The sequence below is a fragment of the Ips typographus genome, linkage group LG5 (genome assembly GCF_016097725.1).
Source record: "Ips typographus isolate SLU linkage group LG5, UJ_Ityp_2.0, whole genome shotgun sequence".
NCBI classification, from domain to species: Eukaryota; Metazoa; Arthropoda; class Insecta; order Coleoptera; family Curculionidae; genus Ips; species Ips typographus.
Window position 1 is genome coordinate 5,741,542 of NC_138426.1, and position 24,115 is coordinate 5,765,656.

A 24,115-nucleotide genomic window follows, 5' to 3' on the forward strand; every position below is an offset into this window, starting at 1 on the left:
TACGGTTTGGGCCTACTATGCTCGATACTTCTGAACGAGCACTCGATTCGGGATGGAATCAATGCGCCGCAATATCTGGCCGGGCGTGTGCTAAAGTAGGCCACAGTTAGGAAACGACACACCGAGAAGCATCTTCAATGTTCGACGTGAATCGCGAAGCGTTTATAATATAAAAGAAGCGGTTTCAGACAGTGGAGTAGTGAATTTGGGAACGCGGTAAAATTTTAATAGTGGAATAATTGTGGAATTGTAGTAGTGTTTTTAGTAGCTGAATTAATTATTGTACGGAGTGTTTTGAAGTGTAAATAAATTTATTAATTGTTGAGTTAAATTTACTTTGTGTAAACCCACGGGAAAATCGTAATAATATGTTAAAACATCACGTACAACACAATGTTTATTTCAAACCAAGTTTAAAACTGATCGAGTAAACATGCCCCTTAAAATTATTGTTATAAGTGCAATTTCTGTTGTTTTTCCAGGTATGTTCAATAAAATTGTTTATACAAACTGGATTGTACTAGTGTCCAATGTACTAATGTGACCAGTTGTCCTGAAAATACGGTACTTGTATCAGCAGCCAGGGTTTGTGGGCCATGTTGTAGCTATTGCAGAAAATCTACAAAGAAAAGTACGGATTTTATTACTATTGTCTTTATTCACATTGTATTATTTATTTTTACAGGATATACAGAACCCAGAAAATCAAACTATTTTGTGTCGAGATGGTGAAAGATTTTGTCCACTTTATGGATACCTACTGCATGGATAAAAACCAGTTTTGTCCCATTTTTGGATCAAATAATTGTGTTATTTAAAGAAAAAGGCAGAATACACTGAATTTGACAGTTGCCACTTTAACAACCTGTAACTTGGTTATTTTGATTGTTACAGGGTGACTCAATACAGTGTGGTCTAAATGGCTGATGCATGTATTGAGATCTCGAAAACGGTAAGAGCTACAGAGTCGGTTAAATGGGGAAAGTTTTAGAGAATTTTATGTGAAACTTATTTCCGGTTTTCAAATTAAATTATCTTTCTCCGTTTTCCGGAAAATTGGGAAAACGTCAGAGGCTGCATTTTAAACACTCGTTAACAAAGCCAAAGAGAGTTTTGTTAACTTTTGTTTTATTACTCAAATTTGGGACACCCTGTATAATAACTGTTTATCTAAAAATAAAGTAGACCTAAATATCTACTGGTTTTGTATTTAACGTTTTTTGCTAAAATCAAAATTAAGAAAGTTAAGGGGGTGGTCAAAATTCAATCAATCACCCTGTACATTACTCGTGTGATATGGCAAATTAATGGACACGTGTGATCACCGCAACTCTGGCAATTTTTCCCACTCGTGACTATAAAAATGCTCATACCACACTAGTAATGTAAATAACTATTACCTCACTCAAACTGTAACAAATACCATAAAAAATGTCAGTTAAAATGCAATAAAACACAATTTCAGTGAGTATTTTTTAAATCTGGGGCTTACGGCCCTGAAATTTGCTATGTGGTCAGTAAATTGACCATAAAATCTGGGGACGTATAAAAAATTTTTCCATGAACAACTCTTACTTAACTCACACTGTAATAATTTCTTGGTGAAAAGCTTTCATTATACAGAATTTAGAATTATTTAGAAAAAAATAATACATATTGGCCTCATAGAAGGACGTAGGATATGGTAAGTTTAGAATATGCCTGGTTCTGAAGAATTAACTACAAAAACAGGAGATTTGCAAAAAGTTTTGTCTAGAATAGGTATACGTACCTGATTTTCCGAATCACCTCTCTGAAATGGAGAATTTTTTTGAGCTGTGAAAATCATAAATTGTCACAAACCTAGCAATTGGTGTAGAATCTTGGAACAAAACCATATTGTCTAAATTTGGAAATTCTGTAATTTGTGACTAATAAAAGAAACAGAAAGAAGTAGTAGTCCATATTCTTTCAGTGGAGTCGCAAGAGTACGAAAGGAAGGAAATGACAAACAGTCTTCTCCACAATACTTTATTATGATTCGGTATAACATGGGTCTCTCTGTCTCTCCCCTTGTAAAAAGACAGTAGTCACATTGATCGACTGATTTGAGGTATGTTTTCTCGTTTTTTTAACATTTAACTTCTGGTACACCAAGTAAAGTAGGTTATTCTTGTAGCTCCTGAAGATGGTCATTTATGTGACCGAAACTTGTTGAGCAGACCTCACCATCTAAGGTCATAATAAACTATTGTGGAGAATACTGTTTGTCATTTCCTTCCTTTCGTAATAAAAGAAACGTTTATAATATCTACTTACTGCATTAACTAGAATGCTATTAAGACAATAGATCGTACATAATAGAGCACTTTTTCATTTATATGCATGAGAAGGAAGTTTTAAAAAGTTTTTAAATTAGCATAACTTAACATCACATCCATTCTTGACGAGATATTGAGTCCTCAGAGAAACCCACTTGTTTGCAGGAAAAGACATTTCAAAGGAATTTCTGCTATTAATACGAATTTTTCGTTTTAGCTCAGCAGGAAGTATAAATATATAATGCTGACCATTTAATACGTAATTTGTTCGTGCAGTATCAACAAATGCGTAAAACTTATCACTTATTGGTACCTTTTCGCGTACCAAACGTAAAAAAATAACGTGACAAGAACTCTCCTCTTTAATTAAACGGGCATGCATATTCAGGGCATGCAAACCGGCACCGCGGACGGGATTTTATCTTCAACGCTAGAGAAGAATGCATATTACACATGGCGTTAATAGCGTTAGTTTCAAACTCGAAATCTTTTTATTCGTCCTGTGTAGAAACCGTGAAAATTTCCTGTCGAATGACAAGAAGTCATTTTGTGCTTTTCTTGTCACCCTCTCACTAGCTCTAGGGTACAATCAATGATTAGCCTCATGATGCTCAAATGCTTTACATAACCTGCTCACACTGCTATGGGACATAAACACTGCTATGGGACATAAGTTAGCTACACTCAAACCTGTCTTCCATGCACTAAGGTACATCCTCTGCACTCACCCTAGACCTTAGGTATAGTGTGCCTCTCAACTTGACGCACCTCATAGGCATCCCTGCCCATGTGAGCCTACTTTACAGAACTACCCTCCAGCTGATCTGCGAGTTCAATGTGCATCCTCTGCACAAAACACCGCGCTCCGCATCTACAGAGTACCACCCTGATGTATGAGATGTTTACTGGGCCATTGTCAAAACCGAACTCCCAGTACCAGAATTTCTCCGAGACGAAGTCTCTTCGGACATCTGTTTACTATCAACTCAATAAACAATGGCTATCTCAATCATGACGCTTTCAAGGGAAATACACCATAAATACCCAAATAGCAACACGACGTTCATAGTACATACAGTACGTACTTTATTGCATGTTGTACGTACATTGTTGGTACATTTCTAGTAAATAAAACGTACTTCTTTGATCCCGAGTTCCAACATTTTGTAAGTGGTACGTACGTACATTGTATGCAGTAAGCCTAAAAGTATGTATTACTAGCTGACATGGGCTTTATTTCAAAATTGGTCTGTTTTACAGTTTAAGGAAATATAAATTATACACCAACAAAAGCATATTACAGATGTGCAAAATATTTTAGGTAAGTAACGACAGCATAAATTTAACTTTAGAACCTTATCAATAAGTTAAAAGTACCACTCAAGTATAAAGCTTCTTAAGCCGGTCTTGGTCAGGTTCGATAAACGATTTGTTACGTCTGGGTACCTAATTAATAAAGGAATTTTTTATTGTAGAATTGGGGGAGAAGTGTTCTAAAGACATAAGCAAGTCAAGTAAGTTGTCTAATTTAAAACTAAAAAGTCCACTGTAATGTCAAGAGATTTTTTATATTTTCAGGACTTATTTAATTGACAATTGCTTCTTGAAAAAGTTGTAATATAAAGGTCAAAAGTTACACACAAAACAACGTTTACTTAAAGGCATTTCTCCCACAAGATTATAAACCGTTGTAAATGTATTTATAGAGTGTACCATTACTCGTATTTTTATAAATGTAATGTGCACTAGATTATTACTTGTATATTAAGTAAGTAGTGCTGTAAGAAGCATTTTAAGCACGAAATTGAAATAGTCCATGATTTGGATTGAAATTATATACAGCTTCCAAATTCTTTAAGGGGAAGGCACTATTTGACCTTTAAGAACTTATCTAACAGGACTGTAATTTTTCTGACTCTTTTTAAATTGATGTATTGAATCACCTTGTAACTGTCAAAATAACCGAATTACAGGTTGTTAAAGTGTCAAATTCGGCCCAATCTGTCTTTTTCTTTAAGTAGTACAATTATTTGACATTTCTACTATAGACACTACATAGGGTGATCAAATAAGGATTTTAAGACGTTTAAATTGATATATTGAATCACCGTGTAACTGTCAAAATAACCGAATTACATGTTGTTAAAGTGGCAACTGTCAAATTCAGTGTATTCTATCTTTTTCTTTAAATAACACAATTATTTGACATTTTTACTATAGAGAGAGAGAAGGTGATCAAAAGAAGATTTTAGGCTATAAATTGATATATTGAATCACCCTGTAACTGACAAAATACCTGTGTTACAGGCTGTCAACTGTCAAATTTAGCCCAATCTGTACTTTTCTTTAAATAACTCAACTATTCGACATTTTTATTATAGACACTATCTAGGGTGATCAAATAAGGATATTAGTTAGTCAAAGTATCATGCAACTGGTTTTTATTAAATATCTCGAAAACGGTAAATATACAAACATTTTGCAAGAGAGCCAAATCGTTCAAAATTAAACGTATAATCTAATATCGGTATGAAAAAGGGTCACGTGATCTTGGTATAGTCTATATGAAGTCAGTTGGGACAGGTCAAAATACGGGGTTCGATCAACACACCACATAAAGCATAGGAAAAAACGAGCAAATTGGTATGTGATTGTCCCCCGTAGAAATTTGCAGCGAGTCAACGTGGACTTGATGTGTGAGTGTCACCAATAATTCTGAGTATATGTATAACCACCGTAAAGCTGTTTGATTGGTTGCACCACAGTTTCTATTGGCCAGCATTTTAAAATCTATTTTTAGTTTTTTCAGATGCTTGTTAGACCCTCGATTAGCTTCCGTACTTGTGGAAAAGGCAGTGCAGTCCGGTATTTAGAGTTTTCATTCGTATCATATTAAAATATAAATAATATTGTTCAGTGTGTGTTTACATATTTAATACAGTTCTTAGGGGTTTAAGTTACATTGTTTATTAACAATGATACCTTTTTCTTACTTGTTTTATTGATCAGTTCATGCAAAAAGCGCCTTAAGAAATTTTTATAACGCCGCCCATGTTTAACAAAGACGCCGACGATTATTCCACCAGAATTGTTTTTTGAGTAGTTTCAACTGACTTCGTATATACTATACCGTCGAAACTGTTCGCAAATAATACGACGGTTTCCACGAAAATATAGGAAAAAATTCTGAAACCCTCTTAGTAGTCTAAAATAATTTGCACTACTAAGTTCTTCTTTCACGAGGTATAAATTATTGATATACAGTGTTGTACAAATTGGCGATGCATTTATTGGGATCTCGAAAACGGTAATAGCCACTTTAAACACTCTTTAACAAAGCCAAAGAGAGTTTTGAAACTAAGACATTATTAAGGCACTTTTTTACGTAGAACACGATGACGTAATTAGAAAAAATCTATCGCCATTGGTTTCCGAGATATGGATGATAACTTTGAAAATTCTTATAGCCGCCTTCAAGATGGCTTACAAAGCTATCATCCATATCTCGGAAACCAATGACGATAGATTTTTTCTAATTACGTCATCGTGTTCTACATAAAAAAGTGCCTTAATAATGTCTTAGTTTCAAAACTCACTTTGGCTTTGTTAAAGAGTGTTTAAAGTGGCTATTACCGTTTTCGAGATCCCAATAAATGCATCGCCAATTTGTACAACACTGTATATCAATAATTTATACCTCGTGAAAGAAGAACTTAGTAGTGCAAATTATTTTAGACTACTAAGAGGGTTTCAGAATTTTTTCCTATATTTTCGTGGAAACCGTCGTATTATTTGCGAACAGTTTCGACGGTATAGTATATACGAAGTCAGTTGAAACTACTCAAAAAACAATTCTGGTGGAATAATCGTCGGCGTCTTTGTTAAACATGGGCGGCGTTATAAAAATTTCTTAAGGCGCTTTTTGCATGAACTGATCAATAAAACAAGTAAGAAAAAGGTATCATTGTTAATAAACAATGTAACTTAAACCCCTAAGAACTGTATTAAATATGTAAACACACACTGAACAATATTATTTATATTTTAATATGATACGAATGAAAACTCTAAATACCGGACTGCACTGCCTTTTCCACAAGTACGGAAGCTAATCGAGGGTCTAACAAGCATCTGAAAAAACTAAAAATAGATTTTAAAATGCTGGCCAATAGAAACTGTGGTGCAACCAATCAAACAGCTTTACGGTGGTTATACATATACTCAGAATTATTGGTGACACTCACACATCAAGTCCACGTTGACTCGCTGCAAATTTCTACGGGGGACAATCACATACCAATTTGCTCGTTTTTTCCTATGCTTTATGTGGTGTGTTGATCGAACCCCGTATTTTGACCTGTCCCAACTGACTTCATATAGACTATACCAAGATCACGTGACCCTTTTTCATACCGATATTAGATTATACGTTTAATTTTGAACGATTTGGCTCTCTTGCAAAATGTTTGTATATTTACCGTTTTCGAGATATTTAATAAAAACCAGTTGCATGATACTTTGACTAACTAATATCCTTATTTGATCACCCTAGATAGTGTCTATAATAAAAATGTCGAATAGTTGAGTTATTTAAAGAAAAGTACAGATTGGGCTAAATTTGACAGTTGACAGCCTGTAACACAGTTATTTTGTCAGTTACAGGGTGATTCAATATATCAATTTATAGCCTAAAATCTTCTTTTGATCACCTTCTCTCTCTCTATAGTAAAAATGTCAAATAATTGTGTTATTTAAAGAAAAAGATAGAATACACTGAATTTGACAGTTGCCACTTTAACAACATGTAATTCGGTTATTTTGACAGTTACACGGTGATTCAATATATCAATTTAAACGTCTTAAAATCCTTATTTGATCACCCTATGTAGTGTCTATAGTAGAAATGTCAAATAATTGTACTACTTAAAGAAAAAGACAGATTGGGCCGAATTTGACACTTTAACAACCTGTAATTCGGTTATTTTGACAGTTACAAGGTGATTCAATACATCAATTTAAAAAGAGTCAGAAAAATTACAGTCCTGTTAGATAAGTTCTTAAAGGTCAAATAGTGCCTTCCCCTTAAAGAATTTGGAAGCTGTATATAATTTCAATCCAAATCATGGACTATTTCAATTTCGTGCTTAAAATGCTTCTTACAGCACTACTTACTTAATATACAAGTAATAATCTAGTGCACATTACATTTATAAAAATACGAGTAATGGTACACTCTATAAATACATTTACAACGGTTTATAATCTTGTGGGAGAAATGCCTTTAAGTAAACGTTGTTTTGTGTGTAACTTTTGACCTTTATATTACAACTTTTTCAAGAAGCAATTGTCAATTAAATAAGTCCTGAAAATATAAAAAATCTCTTGACATTACAGTGGACTTTTTAGTTTTAAATTAGACAACTTACTTGACTTGCTTATGTCTTTAGAACACTTCTCCCCCAATTCTACAATAAAAAATTCCTTTATTAATTAGGTACCCAGACGTAACAAATCGTTTATCGAACCTGACCAAGACCGGCTTAAGAAGCTTTATACTTGAGTGGTACTTTTAACTTATTGATAAGGTTCTAAAGTTAAATTTATGCTGTCGTTACTTACCTAAAATATTTTTGCACATCTGTAATATGCTTTTGTTGGTGTATAATTTATATTTCCTTAAACTGTAAAACAGACCAATTTTGAAATAAAGCCCATGTCAGCCAGTAATACATACTTTTAGGCTTACTGCATACAATGTACGTACGTACCACTTACAAAATGTTGGAACTCGGGATCAAAGAAGTACGTTTTATTTACTAGAAATGTACCAACAATGTACGTACAACATGCAATAAAGTACGTACTGTATGTACTATGAACGTCGTGTTGCTATTTGGGTATTTATGGTGTATTTCCCTTGAAAGCGTCATGATTGAGATAGCCATTGTTTATTGAGTTGATAGTAAACAGATGTCCGAAGAGACTTCGTCTCGGAGAAATTCTGGTACTGGGAGTTCGGTTTTGACAATGGCCCAGTAAACATCTCATACATCAGGGTGGTACTCTGTAGATGCGGAGCGCGGTGTTTTGTGCAGAGGATGCACATTGAACTCGCAGATCAGCTGGAGGGTAGTTCTGTAAAGTAGGCTCACATGGGCAGGGATGCCTATGAGGTGCGTCAAGTTGAGAGGCACACTATACCTAAGGTCTAGGGTGAGTGCAGAGGATGTACCTTAGTGCATGGAAGACAGGTTTGAGTGTAGCTAACTTATGTCCCATAGCAGTGTTTATGTCTCATAGCAGTGTGAGCAGGTTATGTAAAGCATTTGAGCATCATGAGGCTAATCATTGATTGTACCCTAGAGCTAGTGAGAGGGTGACAAGAAAAGCACAAAATGACTTCTTGTCATTCGACAGGAAATTTTCACGGTTTCTACACAGGACGAATAAAAAGATTTCGAGTTTGAAACTAACGCTATTAACGCCATGTGTAATATGCATTCTTCTCTAGCGTTGAAGATAAAATCCCGTCCGCGGTGCCGGTTTGCATGCCCTGAATATGCATGCCCGTTTAATTAAAGAGGAGAGTTCTTGTCACGTTATTTTTTTACGTTTGGTACGCGAAAAGGTACCAATAAGTGATAAGTTTTACGCATTTGTTGATACTGCACGAACAAATTACGTATTAAATGGTCAGCATTATATATTTATACTTCCTGCTGAGCTAAAACGAAAAATTCGTATTAATAGCAGAAATTCCTTTGAAATGTCTTTTCCTGCAAACAAGTGGGTTTCTCTGAGGACTCAATATCTCGTCAAGAATGGATGTGATGTTAAGTTATGCTAATTTAAAAACTTTTTAAAACTTCCTTCTCATGCATATAAATGAAAAAGTGCTCTATTATGTACGATCTATTGTCTTAATAGCATTCTAGTTAATGCAGTAAGTAGATATTATAAACGTTTCTTTTATTACGAAAGGAAGGAAATGACAAACAGTATTCTCCACAATAGTTTATTATGACCTTAGATGGTGAGGTCTGCTCAACAAGTTTCGGTCACATAAATGACCATCTTCAGGAGCTACAAGAATAACCTACTTTACTTGGTGTACCAGAAGTTAAATGTTAAAAAAACGAGAAAACATACCTCAAATCAGTCGATCAATGTGACTACTGTCTTTTTACAAGGGGAGAGACAGAGAGACCCATGTTATACCGAATCATAATAAAGTATTGTGGAGAAGACTGTTTGTCATTTCCTTCCTTTCGTACTCTTGCGACTCCACTGAAAGAATATGGACTACTACTTCTTTCTGTTTCTTTTATTAGTCACAAATTACAGAATTTCCAAATTTAGACAATATGGTTTTGTTCCAAGATTCTACACCAATTGCTAGGTTTGTGACAATTTATGATTTTCACAGCTCAAAAAAATTCTCCATTTCAGAGAGGTGATTCGGAAAATCAGGTACGTATACCTATTCTAGACAAAACTTTTTGCAAATCTCCTGTTTTTGTAGTTAATTCTTCAGAACCAGGCATATTCTAAACTTACCATATCCTACGTCCTTCTATGAGGCCAATATGTATTATTTTTTTCTAAATAATTCTAAATTCTGTATAATGAAAGCTTTTCACCAAGAAATTATTACAGTGTGAGTTAAGTAAGAGTTGTTCATGGAAAAATTTTTTATACGTCCCCAGATTTTATGGTCAATTTACTGACCACATAGCAAATTTCAGGGCCGTAAGCCCCAGATTTAAAAAATACTCACTGAAATTGTGTTTTATTGCATTTTAACTGACATTTTTTATGGTATTTGTTACAGTTTGAGTGAGGTAATAGTTATTTACATTACTAGTGTGGTATGAGCATTTTTATAGTCACGAGTGGGAAAAATTGCCAGAGTTGCGGTGATCACACGTGTCCATTAATTTGCCATATCACACGAGTAATGTACAGGGTGCTGCATTTTCGATGGTTTTACGGGGTACAGAGAAAACGGTAATAGATAGAAAAAAAGTAGTATACGTGTTCTGATCTCTTTTTTTGAGCTGAGATGACTGGCAAAGAGTGGGCTGCGCAAACTTCTTTTGTTTCAAAGATACGGGGGGTTTTTGAAAAATGGTCATTTTGGAACCTCCTCTGTATTTCATTTGCTATTAAAGTTATCAAAAAAGGAAAAACGGTTTCCGGTAGAAGTTTTGACGTAGAATCCAATGGCGTAGTCAGTTTTTTTCTATTACGTTTAGTTTCTGACATATGACAGTAAGTTAAATTTTTTTAAATGGAACATCCTATATATTTTTAGTTCATTAATTCTGTTGATTTTTACTATTTCAACGGTGTATTAAAACATATAAGTTTCTAAACGTTAATCTTCGTAATTAGAAAAAAAGCGTTTCCTTAATAAAAAAGTGCTAAATAATATGTATAAAAATAAAAGTCGAAACCAAATTTGGCTATATTCATATTAACATGTTACATGTCGTTTATAAACAGTTTTTTTAACTTCTACCTTAAAAATAGAAGAAAATAGAAATGGCCACTTTTCTTATTAAAGTGACGGTAGAACTGTTTGTAACTTAGATTTTTAATAAGATTTATTAAAAATATTTAATTTTCTGATGTGTTAGCTTATATGATTTCCGATTTTGTTTGGTATTTTAGATATTGGCCTTTTTTAGCTTAGCAAAGGTCCTTTTTTTAAAATAACAGGATTAACGTCTACAAACTTATTTGTTGTAATACACCGTTGAAAAGGTAAAAATAAACAGAATTAAATGAACTAAAAATATATAGAGTGTTCCATTTAAAAAAATATAACTTAGTGTCATATGTCAGAAACTAAACGTGATAGAAAAAAACTGACTACGCCATTGGATTCTACGTCAAAACTTCTACCGGAAACCGTTTTTCCTTTTTTGATAACTTTAATAGCAAATGAAATACAGAGGAGGTTCCAAAATGACCAATTTTCAAAAACCCCCCGTATCTTTGAAACAAAAGAAGTTTGCGCAGCCCACTCCTCGCTAGTCATCTCAGCTCAGAAAATGAGATCGGAACACGTATGCTACTTTTTTTCTATCTATTACCGTTTTCTCTGTACCCCGTAAAACCATCGAAAATGCAGCACCCTGTACAGGGTGATTGATTGAATTTTGACCACCCCCTTAACTTTCTTAATTTTGATTTTAGCAAAAAACGTTAAATACAAAACCAGTAGATATTTAGGTCTACTTTATTTTTAGATAAACAGTTATTATACAGGGTGTCCCAAATTTGAGTAATAAACCAAACTTATGTTTTTTTAAATACGATGACCAACTTTTTATCCGATATTTAAATTCTACGTCAAATTCTAGGCCTAATTGATGTAAAATGTTTGTATCGATATTCAATTGTTTTCGCAGCAGCGTCCTTGATTGGTTGAATTTTGACCACCCCCTTAACTTCTTTAATTTTGATTTTAGCAAAAAACGTTAAATACAAAACTAGAAGATATATAGGTCTACTTTATTCTTAGATAAACAGTTATTATACAGGGTGTCCCAAATTTGAGTAACGAACCAAACTTATGTTTTTTTTTTAAGGCAATGACAAATTTGGGGCAGCCTGTATAATAACTGTTTATATAAGAGTAAAAGTAGACTCAAACTGTTGCTACAACTAGTTTTTTTACTAAAATCAAAAATACGGGAGTTAAGGGGGTGGTTAAAATTCAGTCAATCAAGGACTCTGCTGCGAAAACATTTGAATATCGATACAGACATTTTACATCAATTAGGCCTAGAATCTGACGTAGAATTAAAATATAGATTAAAAAGTTGGTCATTGTATTAAAAAAAAACATGTTTGGTTTGCTACTTTAATTTGGGACACCCTGTATAATAACTCTTTATCTAAGAGTAAAGTAGACCTAAATATCTACTAGTTTTGTATTTAAGGTTTTTTGCTAAAATCAAAATTAAAGAAGTTAAGAGGGTGGTCAAAATTCAACCAATCAAGGACGCTGCTGCGGAAACAGTTGAATATCGATACAGACATTTTACATCAATTAGGCCTAGAATTTGACGTAGAATTCAAATATCGATTAAGAAGTCGGTCATTGCCTTAAAAAAAAAACATAAGTTTGGTTCGTTACTCAAATTTGGGACACCCTGTATAATAACTGTTTATCTAAAAATAAAGTAGACCTAAATATCTACTAGTTTTGTATTTAACGTTTTTTGCTAAAATCAAAATTATGGAAGTTAAGGGGGTGGTCAAAATTCAATCAATCACCCTGTACAGTACTGTTACGGTTTTCCCGTGGGTTTTCACAAAGTCAATTTAACTCAACAATTAATAAATTTATTTACACTTCAAAACACCGTACAATTAATTCAGCTACTAAAAACACTACTACTAATTCCACTATTTAAACTTCGTGTTCCGAAATTCACTACTCCCGCCGTCGAGACCGCTTCTTTTATATTCGGTAAACCACGTTCTAGACAAAACGCTTCGCGATTTGCGTCGAACATCGAAGATGCTTCTAGGTGTGTCGCTATCTAACGGTGGCCTACTTTAACACGCGCCAGGCCAGATATTGCGGCGCATCGATTTCATCCCGAATCGAGTGCTCGTTCGGAAGTATCGAGCATAGTAGGCCCAAACCGTAACAATACTTTACGATCTACACGGAAATTAGTCAATTTCTAACTCCAACTTACGCGTTACGTAATGATAGATTCTACAGCCACTGGTGCGATAATGATTGTTTTGTTGTACTCTTACGGTGTTATTTATGAAAAAGTGTTAATTTACTGTATACACAACTTATTTCACGGCTGTAATCCCCAGATTTCGAAAATACTGACTGAAATTCTGTTTTATTGCCTTTTACCTGACATTCTTTAATTTTTGATACTATTTATCACAATTTGGGTGAAGTAAAGAAGGTTTATGAAAAAGGTGCAATGCGTCTCTGGATTTTAAGGTTAATTTACTGCTTACACAACAAATTTCATGGTCGAAACCCGTAGATTTCGAAAATACTGACAGATTTTGTTTTATAGCATTTTAACTGACATTCTTTAATTTTTTATGGTCTTTATCATAGTTTAAGTGAAGTAAAGGTTGTTTATGGAAAAGCTCTGAAACAACCGTAACCTCCAGATTTCAAAAATACTGACTAAAATTGTGTTTCACTGCATTTGACATTCTTTTATTTTTGATGGTAATGATCACTGTTTCGGTATAGTAAGGTTTGTTAATAGAAAAAATACACCAGATCTCTAGATTTGAAGGTTAATTTACTGCTTAGACAACAAATTTCAGTGCCGTAACCCCTAAATTTCGAAAAAAACTGACTGAAATTGAGTTTCATTGAATTTTAACTGACATTCTTTTTATTTTGATGCTAATGGCCACAATTTCCGTGAAGTAAAGTTTGTTTATGGAAAAAATACAGTACGTCTCTGGATTTCAAGGTAAGATTATCGGCTACACAGCAAATTTCGGTGCCGTAACCCCCAGATTTCGAAAATACTGACTGATATGGTTCATTGCACTTCGAACTTTCCTTCATTTTCAAAAGGTTATAGTTTAGGATGCATAGTTTTCGAGATATAAGCAGAAAAATGAGACTTACGTCGTGGAAGCGTTATCGGGTCAAGAAGAGTAAACGTGTGAAACAAAATTTGCAGACTTTCAAGACCGAATATCTCAAAAACTATAAAATATTTCGAAAAACTTTAAGTCAAACTTGTAGCAAATTTAATCAGCTTTTATTTTGTATTGAGTAGTCATGTCGGTAAACACATAGTTTTCGAGATCCAAACAAAAAAACGAAAAATGAGACTTTAAAACTTCCCCTTCCTTCCGGCTTCCGGCTCCGGGACTTTTGATATGTTCTAACCTTCTAACTATTCCAAATAAAGTTATGAAGTCAAAAACTGTGTTCCAAATTTCCCTATTTTTTTGAGCATTTGTTTCCTGGACTATTAACTGAATTTTATCTATTAAATTAATATTATCAATACAAGGTACTTCAATAGTTTTGGTACTGTTACGACTCTTCTGATGTGCACTAGAAGGTGGGACTTAATTAATTCCATACATTATACCATAATTAATTATGAAACCATTATCCAATATTAGTAATTTAATAACTGTTGTAAAAATGTTATCTGAGGCTGACTGCAGATCATTAATAACTTGACCAATCAAAACTAAGATATGACTTCGGTGACAGAAGATGGTTTAATAGACCTGAGCAAACATAGAGTAGTTCAATAGTAATTTACGTAACAAGTCCGGGAAATGGGTTATTAAAGTACAAGTCTAGATGTTTACGGACGAGGCGAGTCCGGAATTTTTAGACGAGTAGTTGCATTTTACGCAAGATTATCGTAAAGCGTTTTAGTTCATTCTGTAAGTGTTAATAGTTATTTAATTCTTAGTTTTTTTTGCTGATTTCACACACCCTTGTCGTCTTTACAATTCGAATCGCCTTAAACTGATTTGCGAAGCTGTTAGTACATTCGCAAACTGAAATTTATTGCTTTGATACAATAACTATAGCCTGGCCATAATTTTCTCCAATTGAAAGTTACTTATTCGGTTATTCATTCCACTGCATCCGCATCTGTTTATGGAAATATGCAATAAACTAGAGCATCGAAGGGCAAAACCTGTTTCGCCCACTTAGTCGAACTTCAAAGACCCCCCAGAAACTCAATTAACATTCTCCACTAAGAGCTTCCAAGTTAGTATAGGGGTTCTGGTTAACGCCGATAACTACTTACAGTTAAGTGCCCATAACAGCTACCATTACAGCATATTATGAGGGAAATGTTAATTAAAGAAGTGAAAATATAGCTATCTTGTTCACACGCCTTCTAGAAAATTCTAGTTAATTGAGAGTAGTGGATGTATCTTCAAACAACTTCTCAAGCAAAAAAAATCTCACTTACCTGCACAGATAATAAAGCGCTTCTCAACATGTCCCATATCGATAACCATGGAGCGTAAATGGTGATGGCGTAGGTAACTCCAAGTAAAGGAATAAGTACCGCCAAAGCTTTAACAGCTTTTCGGTATTGCTGAATTTCTAAAGTGTTGGCTGACCGTAGTTTGGTGACTAGTACTATCATTATGGACACCATGAAAACGATGTTGACCACCAGGACGCTGATCGTTGGTACTTGGAATATGTAGTCGATGTTGCTGGCATTGAACCACACGCATTGTAACTGAAACATGTACATAAATAGACAGAATAGAATAAGACAACAAATAAATTAAATACTTTGTAATTAAAATACGAAATTCCCGAAATAATAATTTTTGGTCTTTTATTATTATGCAGATGCTACAGAATTGCATATTATTTGTGATTTATTCTAATACGGTTTATTTAAAGCATAACTTTCACATTAATAGTAAAAACGTAAGTAAAAAGCGTAAAAACCTATATTTTTAATACCAGTGTGACAGAAATGTGCAAAAAAATGCAAATTTACTTCACATTAAATATATTTTCAATAAAAACTTTTATCAGCATGATCGATTATCAACCTCAAGTTTAAATTTGAGATTTTTTTTATTAAGGAAAAGTTTTAACAATTTTTCACAGACTTTTTCCTATCGAATGCAAATTTTCCTCGCGCTTTGTGGTTTCAGAAACTTTTCGAACTTCTAACAACGCAATCAGCATATTCTTTTGACCGAGAGAAAGGAAAGTTTCTAAAAATGCAAAATGCATAAAAGTACTGATCAAAGTCCTCACTTGGAATCAAAGATCAAAGTTTTTCCTCTAAACTCAGCGAAATTAGTATCGATTTTTAGTTATGACTTTTATTGTTCTTATTGACTGTTTTACTACCCTTTAAACATGAATCGACTGTCGATTTCGCATTCTATGTAATACATCCTCTTCGCAATCCATCTGGAATACTAAACAAGGTTTTAAGCGAGATATGTCAATACGTGCTATCCAGGCGTTTCTAGGAAATTATTCCATTTGCTTTCAATGGTAATTGTTAGTGCAAAACTCATTTTCCTAGTCAGTGAATGAATCAATTCAATGAGAGAATGTTTGATGATAGCAAACTGGTTTCCATTGATTATGCCGCGAATAAAATATTTAAAAATCGATTTTTTTAACGGTCCTTACCTCTTACTCTAAAGCTTTTTATGCAAAATGTTGTATAGGGCATACACATTATGAAATTTCCCTTCTTAAGGATTTTTAGTAATATTTTTTCACATATTTGAAAATAGAGCTTGAAAACCAACTTATAATTCTCGCAAATAAGCAATTTGTTCTTTTCATTCCGATCCGAGAGAGGCGGTTGGTAAGTGGGAGCTGGCAGCCAAGTTAATGAAAAAGCACAGAGAGAACCGACTTTTAATTCCTGGATTTAGATTGGACGCTTTGAATTACATCATTAGTGGGTTGTACATCAATGCAATGCCGATAAACGTAAATTGCATAGGAAAACCAGTCAAAATCAGTGATAAGGAGAGTTCAATCTAATCTCAAAATGAGTAGTTCTCTAAATACATTTCACATTGAAAATCCAGTGGGCCAAAATTAATGTGACGTCTTTAGACAGTTGGTCTCAAGTTTTCGGTCAGACTTCTTGATGAAGTGGTCACGTGACCAAATGTCGAATGAGGTCACATCCTTTTTTGGCATACTGACACATGTCAATTACAAAGTTTCTCCATCTTTGTCTAGAGTACTCTAGAGCATTGAGTAGTTCTCCCTCTCTTCTTATCCGAGGATTGTTCCAAAAAGTTTCCAAACCTGTATATTGAATCATACTACCTTGCAGTCCCGTGACCATATTTAAGATCGAAATGTTGTTCAGAAGGTCACGCGACTATTTTTACGATTGGAAGAAATTTTGGAAGGTTACGTGACTATTTTGCGTTAAGCGTCGAATGGAATCTTGAACGTGGCCTTCAAGATTCCATTACTATTTTTCTTTCCAGACTATTTAGACTATTAAACTTTTTTTGACTGTTTTCAGTTATCAAAGTCACCTACAAAGATCACGTGAATATTTTCATGCGTCGAATAAAATCTTGAAAGGAACGTGAGTCTACTTAAGGTTTAAAACATGTTAAATATATGGTACAAAATTGTTAAAAACTGGAAATTGTACAATAGTATTTAACAATATTTAAATAATGTTGAAACATGTCGTAAATTATCTAGCAATGTACAAATAATATTGGGAAATATCTGACATTGTTGCCAAAGTTGAAAATAAAATGTTCGAAATGTTAGATATTGACTAAAAACATTTAAATTAAGTTGGAAATTGTTCATTCATGTTGGAAAAAAGAGTTAAAAATTGATTTTTAACTTTAGACATTTAAGATTATCTAAAAAAGTTCATAAACATTTTCATAAAATTGAGTATTTGAAACTGTTTAAAAATGTTGAAATCTGTCTATAATTGTTTCCAAACTTGATTTGACATGTTGCCAAAAGAGAGGAAACAGTGAGTTCAAAAACAAATGTTTACAAATGTCAAAATAATGTTAGAAAGGCCCTAAAATAGTTCAAATAATGCTGGAAAGGGTCTGAAAGTGTTCAAACAAGTTGGGAATTCGTTAAAAATGTTAAAAAAAACACTGAAGGTTCTGTAAAAAAGTTAAACAAATTGCCTAAAAACGTTTTCTTGCCTTCAAAAATGTTTAAATATACTGGAAATTGACTAAAAATGTTAAAATTCTCCGTTTAAAAGAAATTTCTGAAGGTCACGTGACTAATTTCAAGCGTCGAGTAGAATCTTAAAAGTCACATTACTCTCCTAAATGTTAAAATCGCATCCTTGCAGTCACGTGACCATATTTAAGGTCAAAAAGTTTTTCTGATCACATGCCCATTTCAAGTTTTAATAACATCTGAATGTTTAAAAGCATAAAATATTTTTATAGCTTCATGGAACTATTTTTGACCGTTACGACATGATAATGAGTATGTCAAGTGCGTTGGGGTGATGTGACTGCTGTCATAACTGTGACAGTTTGCCTCAGTCAAGACGTCGAGCTATACAGTGCGTTTTTTTTAACGCGCAACATAGGATTTCACGTGTTAAATTTTTAAGCACATGTCAGACCATGTTATTTTGGAACTACAAGTATAAATCTTGACGGGTGGCTGTTTTGTACCCTGAAGCTTAAGTAAGTTTACCAATTCGGCCTAAAAAGTGATTAAAAACTTGCAAAATATCCTCTTATTTCGAAAAGATTTTATCTTTCCATACTCCCAGTATGTATGATAGGTACTTGTTGTTTTGACAGTGGCACGGCAGGTAGCAGGTAAAATTTGGCGTAGAAAGTAAAACAGGGTGATCATTAACTTTATATCAAGAAAGTTAAGAACAAAATAAGTATTTTTATAAGTGAATTGTTCAAAGTGACCTCCGTTTGAAGCCAAACAGTATTCCAAACAATCATAAAATGCCCTTTTGACTTTCAAAAGATGTCGGGTCGTGATGCAGTCAAAATTTGTCACTCTACCTGCTACCTGCCCTGCCAGTACCAAAAACAACAAAGAACAACAATGCATACAAGGAGCATGAAACGATAAAATCTTTTCTAGAAAAAATTATTTTTTGCCAGTTTTTAATCACTTTTTAGACCAAGTTGGTAAACTTACTTAAGCTTCAGGGTACTAAAGACCCACCCGTCAAGTTTTAGACCTGCAGTTCCAAAATATCATGGTCTAACATGGGCTTAAACATTTAACACGTAAAATCCTATGTTGCGCGTTAAAAAAACGCACTGTATAGTGTCATGGTTTTAATATCTAATGAATGATCAAAGGTATAATGTATGTACTTTATAGCTTTATGAAACTGGTTTTGTCAGGTGCGACCCGATAATCAGTATGTCAAGTATGTTAGGGTTATGTGACTGCTGTCATAACTGTGAATGTTTGCCTCAGTCAGGACGTGGAGCTATAAAGTGTCATGATTTTAATATCTCCTGAATGATCAAAAAAATGTAGTTTATAGTTTTATGGAAGTGTTTTTGATAGTTTTGACGTGTTAATCAGTATGTTAAGTGTGTTAGCGACTTCTGTCATAACTATAAAAGTTTGCCTCAAACAGGACGTGAAGCTATAAAGTCTCAAGATTTTAATATCTCCTGAATGATCAAAGATATCATGTACTTTACAGTTTTATGGAAGTGTTTTTGACAATTGGGACGTGATAACTATAGTATGTCAAGTGTTTTGGTCATCCGACAGGTGTCATAACTGTGCATAATGTACTTTACAGTTTCATGGAAGTATTTTTGACAGTTGGGACGTGATAACCATAGTATGTTAAGTTGCCTTTGGTCAGGTGTTACGATAACTTTTGACTTTGCTCGTCAACCGTAACTGGGAGTTAACTTTGACCGACTAATCTATAACACCTTTATACAGGGGTGGGCATAAGTCACCTGGCAGCCTTGAAAACAGTTCATGCGTCAGACCCACCACTCTCGCTTTTTTCGTTTCCGTTTTATAAAATTTCTTGAATTTTTGCATACAGGGGTGGGCATAAGTCACCTGGCAAATTTGCAAAAATTCAAGAAATTTTATAAAACGGAAACACAAGTTTAAGAAACGTTCGTTCGGGTCGGACGCATGAACTGTTTTCAAGGCTGCCAGGTGACTTATGCCCACCCCTGTACTTTCATGGTTGTGACACTTGGCTGTCTAATGTCTTTCTTGTCGTGACGGTCAGTCTGTCATTGCAGCACACCGGAGATGAGGTTCCACTTGAGGATCGACTTATTCGACTTACACGGTATATTTATTATACGTAACTTGGTTGGCCAGATAAATAAACACAACCATTACGTCAACAACGTCACCGTAGCGGCATAAGAGAAGGAACCAAAAGCAAAAGTAAACAAGCGACTTTAATTAATTAATAGCTAGCTAAAGAGCTAAATTAATTAATTAAACTATAATCTTGAAAGTTTTAAGCAGAATTCGAATAAAATCATAATAATATCAATGATACAATTAAGAAGCGTATTGTTCTCGCGGAGTGAGTTTACCCGTGCGTCACGAAGGCTACGTCAGTTATAATCATATTGTTACGATTTTCCCGTGGGTTCACACAAAGTCAGTTTAACTCAACAATTAATAAATTTATTTACACTTCCAAAACACTCCGTACAATAATTAACTCAACTACTAAAAAAACACTACTACAATTCCACAATTATTCCACTATTTAAGCTTAACCGCGTTCCCAAATTCACTACTTCACTACTACACTACTCTCCACGCCGTCGTTGACGCCGCTTCTTTTATATTCGCAAACCACGTTCTAGAATGACCGCGAAACGCTTCGCGGGTTGCCTTGAACGTTAAAGAATCTTCCAGGTGACGCTTCCTAACTGTGGCCTACTTTAATACGCGCCCGGCCAGATATTGCGGCGCATCGGTTTCATCGAGTATCGAGCATAGTAGGCCCAAACAGTAACAATATGAATCAAATCAAGTTTTCGTCACAAACCTGTTGTGTTCATATTATAGAAAAGGGCGTGTCTAAAGCTTCGTCACGTTTAAAATTTTGCGTGTATTGTCAGTCAGAAAGTAGAGATCTTTGGCTGCAAATTTGCACTAAAACAACTTTATACCAAAGCAAATCAAAAATATCTTGACCGTAATTTATTTACCAAAATTCGCAGAGATGTATCACCAATATGTAGTATTTCTTTAATTTTAAGCTCTTGATTTAGGTTCTGGATGGTTACATGTTTCTCTAAAATAAATACAACAAATTAAAAATTCAATAAGAAATTCTGAGTGATGCCGTAGTATCTCATATCTCATTTTCAGGTTGCAATCCACTTATTTTATTTTAAACCCGCTGGAAAACATTTTAGACGCTTATTTTATTTTTTATATGACTTTATTATTAATATGTTTCAAGAAATTTTTATGAAAAATTTATAATGCAACCCAAAAATCTCAGTCTCTGGAAACAATGAAATGTTAATAGGTGTTTCTTACAAAAATAGATATATTTTACTATTATTAACATACTATCGTTGTACACCGAAACTAATCATCGTAGAGAGTTACGGTAAAAAAAATTATAGGTTAAGTGGGCAAGGGAAAATGCTGGAAATTATTTTCAAGTTTCCAAGATGGCTACCAGAGGGCGTTTGCGCCATCTTAAATTACATAAAGTTACGTTTCTTGTGATTTTCTGCAATGAATGTAACAAAAAATTATTTGCGTTTTAATGTTAACTTAAAGTCGTAAAAAAACATTTTTTGTAAAAACAGTTTTTCTCTATCTTTCGAAATAAAGTGGTGGGGGGTATTTGAATGTTGTTTTAAATAAATGCCAGTAACTTCGAAACGGCTTCAATAGATTTGGATAAATTTGGTATCATTGAAAAGAGCATTTCTTGGGCTATTAGGTTTCTTGTGATAATAACAGTTGTGACCTACACGGCCGCCCTAGAGGGCGTTATTCGATATCATAACCAAAATATTGGATTTTCTCGAAAAATTTAAATGCGATGATATAACTTTTTTTAGACTAGAAAATAGACAAATGACTAACCAATAAGCCTGCGCAAACCGCATCTTAATATCTTTTTCCTAACTCAAATTATTTAAAAAAAATACCTAACCGAGAAAGTTCATATATCCTCATTTAATAATAATCATTTAATAAAATCCATCGGTTGCTTTCGATAAGAAGGCAAGTAGTAAGTAGGCCATAAAAATAAAAGACAAACTCCTCACACGTTTTCGTATTTATAAGCTCCTTTTAAATGAAGTGAAAAGAACGTTTTTTTTTAAAGATTATTGCCTTCTGTGTTCAAATTGCCTTCCGTCATATTCGATACATTGTTCCAGTCTTCCTTGAGTCGACAGAACCGCAGCCTCGATTTCTGCTGCTGGTAGTTGACGAATTGAGTTTCTAATTCTGTTTTTCATATCTATTCGTGTTGTTGGTGGAGTTTGAAAAACAATATCTTTTAAGCGTCCCCAGAAGTAAAAATCAAGACATGTCAAGTCGGGAGATCTTGCCGGCCAAGGAAATAGGCTTCCCCTTCCTATCCAGTGTTCTCGAAAGGTTCCGTTAATATGGTTTCGGACATTAATTGAATAATGTGCCGGACAACCATCTAATTGCAGAAACATAGTTCTCCTAGTTTCGAGTGGCACATCTTCCAACAAAATTGGAAAGTCGTTGATCAAAAACTCTAAGAAGCGGATACCAGTTAAAGCTTGATCAAAAAAATGAGGTCCAATAATTCTGTCCCCAATGATACCGCACCACACATTTAGGCTCCAGCGTCCCTGGTGCTGCACTTCTCTTAACCAATGCGGGTTTTCAGCGGACCAATAATGCATATGATGAAGGTTTACTCTACCATCACTATTAAAGGTAGCCTCGTCGGTCCAGAGAATTTCCTTTAAGAAATTTCTGTTTTTATCAAGCATGCCTAGCATCCATTGACAATAATTTAATCTATTATCGAAATCTTGTTCATTTAGCGCTTGGTGCAAGACTATGTGGTAAGGATGTAATCTAAAAGTAAAAAAGAACATATGCGTAAAAATAATATAATAAGAATAACACTGAATTGTGTATTTGAGGGTATGTGCTAAGATACTTGGAATATGATAAAATTATTTACCTATAATCTTTCAAAATATTTCTAACAGTTGTTCGTGCTATTCCCAAGTCTAAAGACAATGTTCTAGTTCCTACATGTCTATCAAATTCTATGTAAGCCAAGACATTGATAATGTTTTCTTCGGTCCTTCCATTGCGACGCCGGCGACGTTTAAGACAACGAAAACTTCCAGTATCGCGTAATCACTGTACCAAGCGCGGAAACATTCTTCTCCCGTAATGGCGGCGATCTGGATACCGTGCCGCGTACTGTCTTGCAGAAATAGCTGCATTTTGAGAACACTCGAAATAAATTGCAATCATGTCAACGGCTTCATTATTGGTGGGAGTCATTTTGAATAAAAATTACTCAAATTATACGCAATCAACAATATTGAGCTGCGTGTGACAGAAGTTTGACGTTACTTGCCAATATTTTAGATCGGAGTTTGTCTTTTATTTTCATGGCCTACTTACTACTTGCCTTCTTATCGAAAACAACCGATGGATTTTTAAATAAAGATATATGAACTTTCTCGGTTTGGTATTTTTTTTAAATAACTTGAGTTAGGAAAAAGATATTTAGATGCGGTTTGCACAGGCTTATTGGTTAGTCATTTGTCTATTTTCTAGTCTACAAAAAGTCATATCATTGCATTTAAATTTTTTGAGAAAATCCATTATTTTGGTTATAATATCAAATAACGCCCTCTATCGGCGGCCGTTTAGGTCACAACTGTCATTATCAGAAGAAACCTAAAAGCCCAAGAAATGCTCTTTTCAATGATACCAAATTTATCCAAATGTATTAAAGACGTTTCGAAGTTACAGGCATTTATTTAAAACAACATTCAAATACCCCCCACCACTTTATTTCGAAAGATAGAGAAAAATGATTTTTTCAAAAAATGTTCGACTTTAAGTTAACATTAAAACGCAAATACTTTTTTGTTACATTCATTGGGGAAAATCACAAGAAACGTAACTTTATGTAATTCAAGATGGCGCAAACGCCCTCTGGTAGCCATCTTGGAAACTTGAAAATAATTTCCAGCATTTTCCCTTGCCTACTTAACTTATAAATTTTTTTACCGTAACTCTCTACGATCATTAGTTTCGGAGGTACAGCCGCTTACCTCGCTTATTTGCCCACCCTGTACAT

The 24,115-nt window shown here is 34.1% G+C and overlaps 1 protein-coding gene and 1 long non-coding RNA gene across 8 annotated transcripts in view; one reads left to right on the top strand and one right to left on the bottom strand.

The window, feature by feature from the left end:
- Positions 1–24,115, bottom strand: part of LOC145729666 (diuretic hormone receptor-like) — a 190,365-nt gene that overhangs the window by 11,845 nt on the left and 154,405 nt on the right. For all 7 annotated transcript variants that reach the window (XR_014178436.1, XR_014178435.1, XR_014178434.1 and 4 more), the window contains one exon: positions 15,263–15,541. Coding sequence is in view for 3 of the 7 variants with exons in the window: in XM_081980522.1 (XP_081836648.1) it covers positions 15,263–15,541 (279 nt within the window). In the remaining 4 variants the exon portion in view is untranslated. The remainder of the gene's footprint in view (positions 1–15,262; positions 15,542–24,115) is intronic.
- LOC145729673 (uncharacterized) lies at positions 4–6,536 on the top strand. Its single transcript, XR_014178444.1, has 3 exons — positions 4–631; positions 686–1,110; positions 5,646–6,536. It is a non-coding gene; the product is annotated as an uncharacterized LOC145729673 (long non-coding RNA).